Source organism: Lissotriton helveticus, chromosome 4_2, assembly GCF_964261635.1.
Source record: "Lissotriton helveticus chromosome 4_2, aLisHel1.1, whole genome shotgun sequence".
NCBI classification, from domain to species: domain Eukaryota; kingdom Metazoa; phylum Chordata; class Amphibia; order Caudata; family Salamandridae; genus Lissotriton; species Lissotriton helveticus.
Window position 1 is genome coordinate 80,857,752 of NC_136064.1, and position 6,000 is coordinate 80,863,751.

A 6,000-nucleotide genomic window follows, 5' to 3' on the forward strand; every position below is an offset into this window, starting at 1 on the left:
TGCAGAGTATAGTAACCATAGGCAGATTAGCCGGCATACTAGAAGGATTTCAGAGCTGCCAGTAATCTGGAATTCATTTGAGTAGTGCTGGAAAGAAGTTTGTCTTGGTACACTCCTCTTGTTGAAATGCAGTTCTAGAATAAACAGAGGTTACAGATGCATAGTCAGAGGTTCTAATTGCAAATGATTCATATTCAATTCTATTCAAAACAGCTTTATTTGGTGTAAGTTATAAAACCGTAAAAGCATACTTATAATACACACAAAAAGAAAGAAAAATCAAAAGTCAAATCAAATCACATTTGGCGATGCAGCGTGGGCAACGAAATTCGTTTTATTTATTTTTATCGGTACTTACCTCTAATGGTCCATATCCCGCATTTTACAACCCACCACCCTGACCCTCCCCTGCCTGACGTCACTGCCCCAGTATAACGCCCGGCACGGACCGTGCCTGTCTGACAATAGGCGTTAACGCTATATTTTTGTCTAGCCTCATCAGTTCTAACACAATCCCTGGCCTAGATGTATCTAGACTTCAGCTCATTTTTACTAATGCCTTGTATAACTGACGGGTGTCCTTTCTCAAAGTCTATCATACAGCATAATAGTAGGTTTTGTATATATTCAAGCCATTGGGATTTTTTTTCCAGTGATCAAGGGCCAAACAGTCCTTTATTATATCCGTAGTAAATTTTGTCTCTTCCTTTGCCCACAACCCTCGCCAAAATGTAAGTCCCGCTATACTATTAGTATCATTTATATAAGGTACTGCCAATTATTTGTGCACAATATAATTGGCTGTAGAATTAGGTACTGCCAATATTCTTCTTAAAAATTATTTTTCTTCTATTAGAAGGGCTGTGGAGTTTGCTCTCCCCCATATTGCAGCCTCATAACAGGCACCTGTCACACACTTAGGGCCCCATTAGGATTGTGCGCGGATCGCCCACACCGGCCCGCGGGGGGGGGGGGAGATCCACCCACCATCCTTGCAGCAAAGACCCCCCGGTATATTACAATGGCTGGGGGGGGATGTGGCGGACGGAAAGACCGTCCACCGCTTTTCCCGCCCTGTCGACAAGTCGACCAGGCAGAAAAGGGTTCAATATGGTGGCCATATTACAATGGGGACGGAAACATGCCTTTCACGGTTTTTCTTGTTTTCCGTGGGTTTGTTGGCTGGATGCACGCCAAAATCCATGGCAGATTGACAAGTCTGTCTGTGATAATACGAAGATACATACCCTCTCAGCATTCATGTGGGACATTTATTAAGAGCAAACCTACCTACAGAAGAACAAAGCCATGCACAGAATATGACCTTTGAACTGTGTGTAGAGAAAGGGTGCGGACAGGCAGGTGGGGATGTGGGCAGGGTACAGAGGTCAGAGGTCAGAGGAAGTACAGTAGTTTAGACGAGAGAGGTGGAGAACGGAGGGGACTCCAGTGGGATGCTTTTGTGTGTAATTTCTATATTTCATTTTTAGGGATGAGCATCTAAACATAGAATTGATGGTAGATATGAGCTATTGGGCAATTCTAGCTTGCCGATTTGCTCTTGGCTCTTGACACACGGGGGCAGATTTACAAGCCCCATGCGCCATCAGTACGTCACTTTTTGTGACGTACTGGTGGCACGGGGGCTCCTCCATATTTACAAGGAGAGGAAAAGCCACCCTGCGTGGCTTTTCCTCTCCTTGTAAATACGGCCCTTCACTAGCAGCACTTTGCGTTGAAGGGACTTCCATGGGTGTTGCTGTGGGTGTTCCCACGCAACACCCAAGGAACAAGACACATCTCCAGATTTACGAGAAATGGTAAATCTGGAGATGCGTCTGAATGCCATGCCACCCTAGAGGTGGCGTAGCGAGGCATAACGAGGAGAAATGTTTTCATTTCTCCTCGTATTTTCCTCTTTCAATGCGTGCTGTATTTTACAGCATGCATTGAAGGAGTAAAGTGCCTGTAGTGATTGTTTTTGTGCAGGAAGGTGCCCCTTCCTGCACAAAAACAATCTCCCCACGGCGCAGGCATCTTTGCACCATGGTGCACCGATGTCTATGCCGATGCATGGCTGCAGTTTGTGCGCCAGCGCAGGGGGAAGCACAGAGATGCGACATATTCTTGTAAATATGTCGCATCCCTGTGCTTTGGAAGTGCCGCAGCGGGCGCAGCCAAAGGGTTTGCGGTGCTACGCTGCAGCACTTCCTCGTAGATCTGCCCCACAGGTCTTTCATGGTCCTCGTCGCTACTCTTGCTTCCTGAACACTCTCCGCGTCACTGCCCAGGCTTTTCTTTAAATCACTGACTCTTTGTGCATCCATCACTTTGTCTTCAGTGAGGCTGTTCCATTTAGTCCTTACCATATCAAATCCAGGGTTCTGTTCCCTTCTCCATCCATAACAACCTTCTCCAGCCTTAAATCCCTCTTCCCTCCCTCACATGACACTATGGCTTTCTCTTCCAGCAACCGGCACGTGGAACGACCTGAGTTGTGCATCGGAGCTTGCCTTCATGTGCGAGTACCACCTATCAAAACAGGAGCAGGCCAGAGGGGAAGAGAAGCTGCTCTGTTAATCACCCGCCCCTTGGATGCTGATGCTGATAGCCCTCATGTTGATGCTGATAGCCCTCATGCTGATGGTGATAGCCCTCATGTTGATGCTGATAGCCCTCATGCTGATGGTGATAGCCCTCATGCTGATGCTGATAGCCCTCATGCTGATGCTGAGAGCCCTCATGCTGATGCTGATAGCCCTCATGTTGATGCTGATAGCCCTCATGCTGATGCTGATAGCCCTCACGCTGATGCTGAAAGCCCTCACGCTGATGCCGCAACTGTCAACCACTTTCCTGAATGCACTCCCACCACAAGGCCAGTAAAAACTCCCAGAAGAAATGCAGATACTGCGCAGTCGCACCACTTCCAATGGTACTTTCTAATACAATTCTGAACTTTACCAGTCCAAATGGGGAATAACATGCAATTTTGGCCTTACTAATCGGTAAAACAATGTGGTATCTCACTTTCAGCATTGATTTCCCCACGCAGATGTCTCCATCTCATGCGTGGAGGAATTTGTGTGGAGAAAACCCTCAGGTCTGAGCACAATTTGCACTCAAGAGGCAATCTTAAAGTCTAGATTTACCACACACTTAAGAAAGCGCTCCTCAGTGGGAGGCAAAGATCACATCTGTCAGCGCCCGTTGCTTTTTCCCCCTCCTCACACTGCATATTCTCTTAATAAAATGCTTGCTAGCATATCAACATCCTTTCAATTTGATTTTTATTTGCCATGAATGGGAAACTTTCTTGAGCCAGTACAAATGGAAATGTAGTAACCACAGAGGCAGTGGTTAATGAATAAAAGGTCTTTATTCATATAAGTACAGCTACACAAGTGTACAGCAACCACCAGCTTCATCAACTGACCATTCTCTCAGAATCTCCCAGTGATGTCATACTATGGCGTCACTGGGTTCTACAATGGGAGAATGAAATCTCCACACAATGTATTGTGTGAAAATAGAAAACGAATATGCGAGGAACAATGGAATTATTTATATGACCGAATTATTTCACTGATGTAGATAACGTTGGTACACTCCTGACATGAGAGCATGACTTCAATAGTAACTCAAGAGTAAAAACTAGAAAAGGAAAGATTTGTCAAAACAATAATAGGAGGACGTCTGGCCAACCGTGTTGTTTCATTGTAAGCAGGGCCACTGGCATTATGCAGCAGGACAGACCCAAATTATTCGCCAAGGCGGCGTAAATTTTGTGGCCAGAAAATGCAAATTATGCAGCACATTGCTGCACATTTTGTGATATTATTACTTCATTATTTTGTGATTGTTATGCTTGTTAACACTGACTGGGCATTGGTTGCATCTCATTAGTACCAGTTTAACACCCAAAAATATAGCAACAAGCAAAGGAAAGGTGACCAGCCAACCTTTGCAAAGAGCCTTCCACTGCATGGAAACACACGTGGCTGCTTTTTTAGCAACTGTTAAGCAGTTTGAGCTAGAAACATTTTTTTTGTTAAAATCTGCAGATAAGGCAGCAGATGATGAATTATGTGGCAAATGTAGCCAATCTTTAATTATGTGAAAAACGCAAAGGGCTGCACAGTAGCATATTTCATGTTGCCCTGGTTGTAAATCAGAAAATCGAGGGCAAACATATTGTGGGGCAAAAGAATCAAGGCGTGAAATATTGAGAAGGTAAGAACATACAGCTACGTTTAGGTTCACTATTCTTAACTTTACAGATATAAATATTGTTACAGTACATATATGGAATTATGTATAGTAAACATAAACTTATGTGTACATACTTACCTTCATGGTATTTTGGTGCTCGATATTTTGGTCACATGACATTTCAAACTCGATTTTCTGGTGGACAGCCTTGTCGCTCCACCCCTGAAACTGATGTGGGTGCCATGTCCCATTTGGAAGGACACCACACTGAGGCCATTTCCAGTTAGCAAGGAGGCGGGTACAATAGCTGAGCAGTCAAAGTCCACATTCAATTCCAGTTAGAGGATAATCTGCATGCTGTCAGGGTAGCTGTTTTAGAGAGAAAGGAGGATTCAATTAGACAGAGCAGGGTTTAGAGGTAGAAGGGAAATAGATTTGGAGCAAAACCCTCCAGTGAGATGTGTAATGGGGTTAGACAACACAGTCTATGTTAGAAAGAAAACATCTAATCCAAGGTTATATACTGAAGATGAACCAAGCCACAACAACTGAGAGAGTAAAGCAGCACAGAAATCATCTTGTCAAGATACTGAAATGAAATGAAGATTTTATAAAGCGTGTGTTTGTCAAGGCGTCTTATTGCTAGCTGTCATTGAGACTGGACCAGTGGGAAGGGTGAGGACTATGGTTTTGATGCAAAAAGCCATGTTTTTAATGATTTCCTAAACAATTGTCTGTTGGCTTGGTTTCTCAGACTGATGGGCAGAGTGTTCCATAGTTTCGGGGCCAGATGGAAAAAACGTCTGCCACCCCATTTTATAGTTATCACCCACACAATTCAGCTTTAGACTGACGGAGAATCTGAAGGACGCTTTGGATTGGAAGTGTTTACCAGCAGTGCGTACATGCGTTGGTTTTGCTGGACTCAACTTTAACATTGGAAAGACAGAGGCCTTGATCGCTGGCTGTTTCCATCTCCTCTTCAATCTAGACTTTGGCCAACATATTTAGGCTCTTATGAATCTCCAGTGAAGACAGTTGAGAGCCTTGAAGTAAACATACATAGCATGCTGCAAATGGAGTTGTTTCGGTTAGCTGCACTTCTTTTCCATTCTCTGGAAAGTAGCCAGCTGGCTGTGGATGACCTTATCTGTTGGGTTACTGCCACAGTCTTTATCTGGGTACCAAAAGACCATTTATTGGCCATTTGCAATCAATGCAAAACCAACACAGGCTCAGATCCTAGGTCCCACATCCTTAAATCGCTACAGTGGCTCTCTATTCAAACCTGTGTTTAATTCAAGGTGATGTACCTTCTACACAGATCTATTTATGGTAGAATCCCTCAGTTTCTGTCAAAACATCTTGTTACTACTATCCAGCTAGACCCCTCCAGTCAGCCAAACTCTAAACGTCAACTGTTTTAAGATACTGTACATGTCACTTGGGTGGATGCACTTTTTGCAGGATTCACTGGCACTTCTCTATGGGGAATGTTGCCTACCAAACTTTAATTGATTCACCGTCTCCTTTCGTTTAGGAGAGCTCTTAAAATGTGAGTGTTCTCAAAGTCATCAGTACAATGTTCCACCACTTCTCTCCACTGCATCAGTTCTAGTGCCAAGGGACCATCCTTGTGTTAACTATATGAAGACTTGTATAACATAAAATGAAATGTAGACAAATGATCTAATCCCATCCACTTGGTTCTGGAGATTAGCTCATGTAGCGATAAAAGAAGACTCTACCCAATGGTAGGTGTGGAATCCAGCCTTGAGTTCTGGCAGT

The 6,000-nt window shown here is 44.1% G+C and overlaps 1 protein-coding gene across 1 annotated transcript in view; it reads left to right on the plus strand.

The window, feature by feature from the left end:
• LOC144752201 (C-type lectin-like) overlaps nt 1–3,271 on the plus strand; it is a 615,868-nt gene extending 612,597 nt beyond the window's left edge. The window contains exon 8 of the mRNA XM_078640149.1: nt 2,471–3,271. Coding sequence (XP_078496275.1) covers nt 2,471–2,580 — 110 coding nt within the window. The 3' untranslated portion in view covers nt 2,581–3,271. The remainder of the gene's footprint in view (nt 1–2,470) is intronic.
• Nucleotides 3,272–6,000: the final 2,729 nt, after the last annotated feature.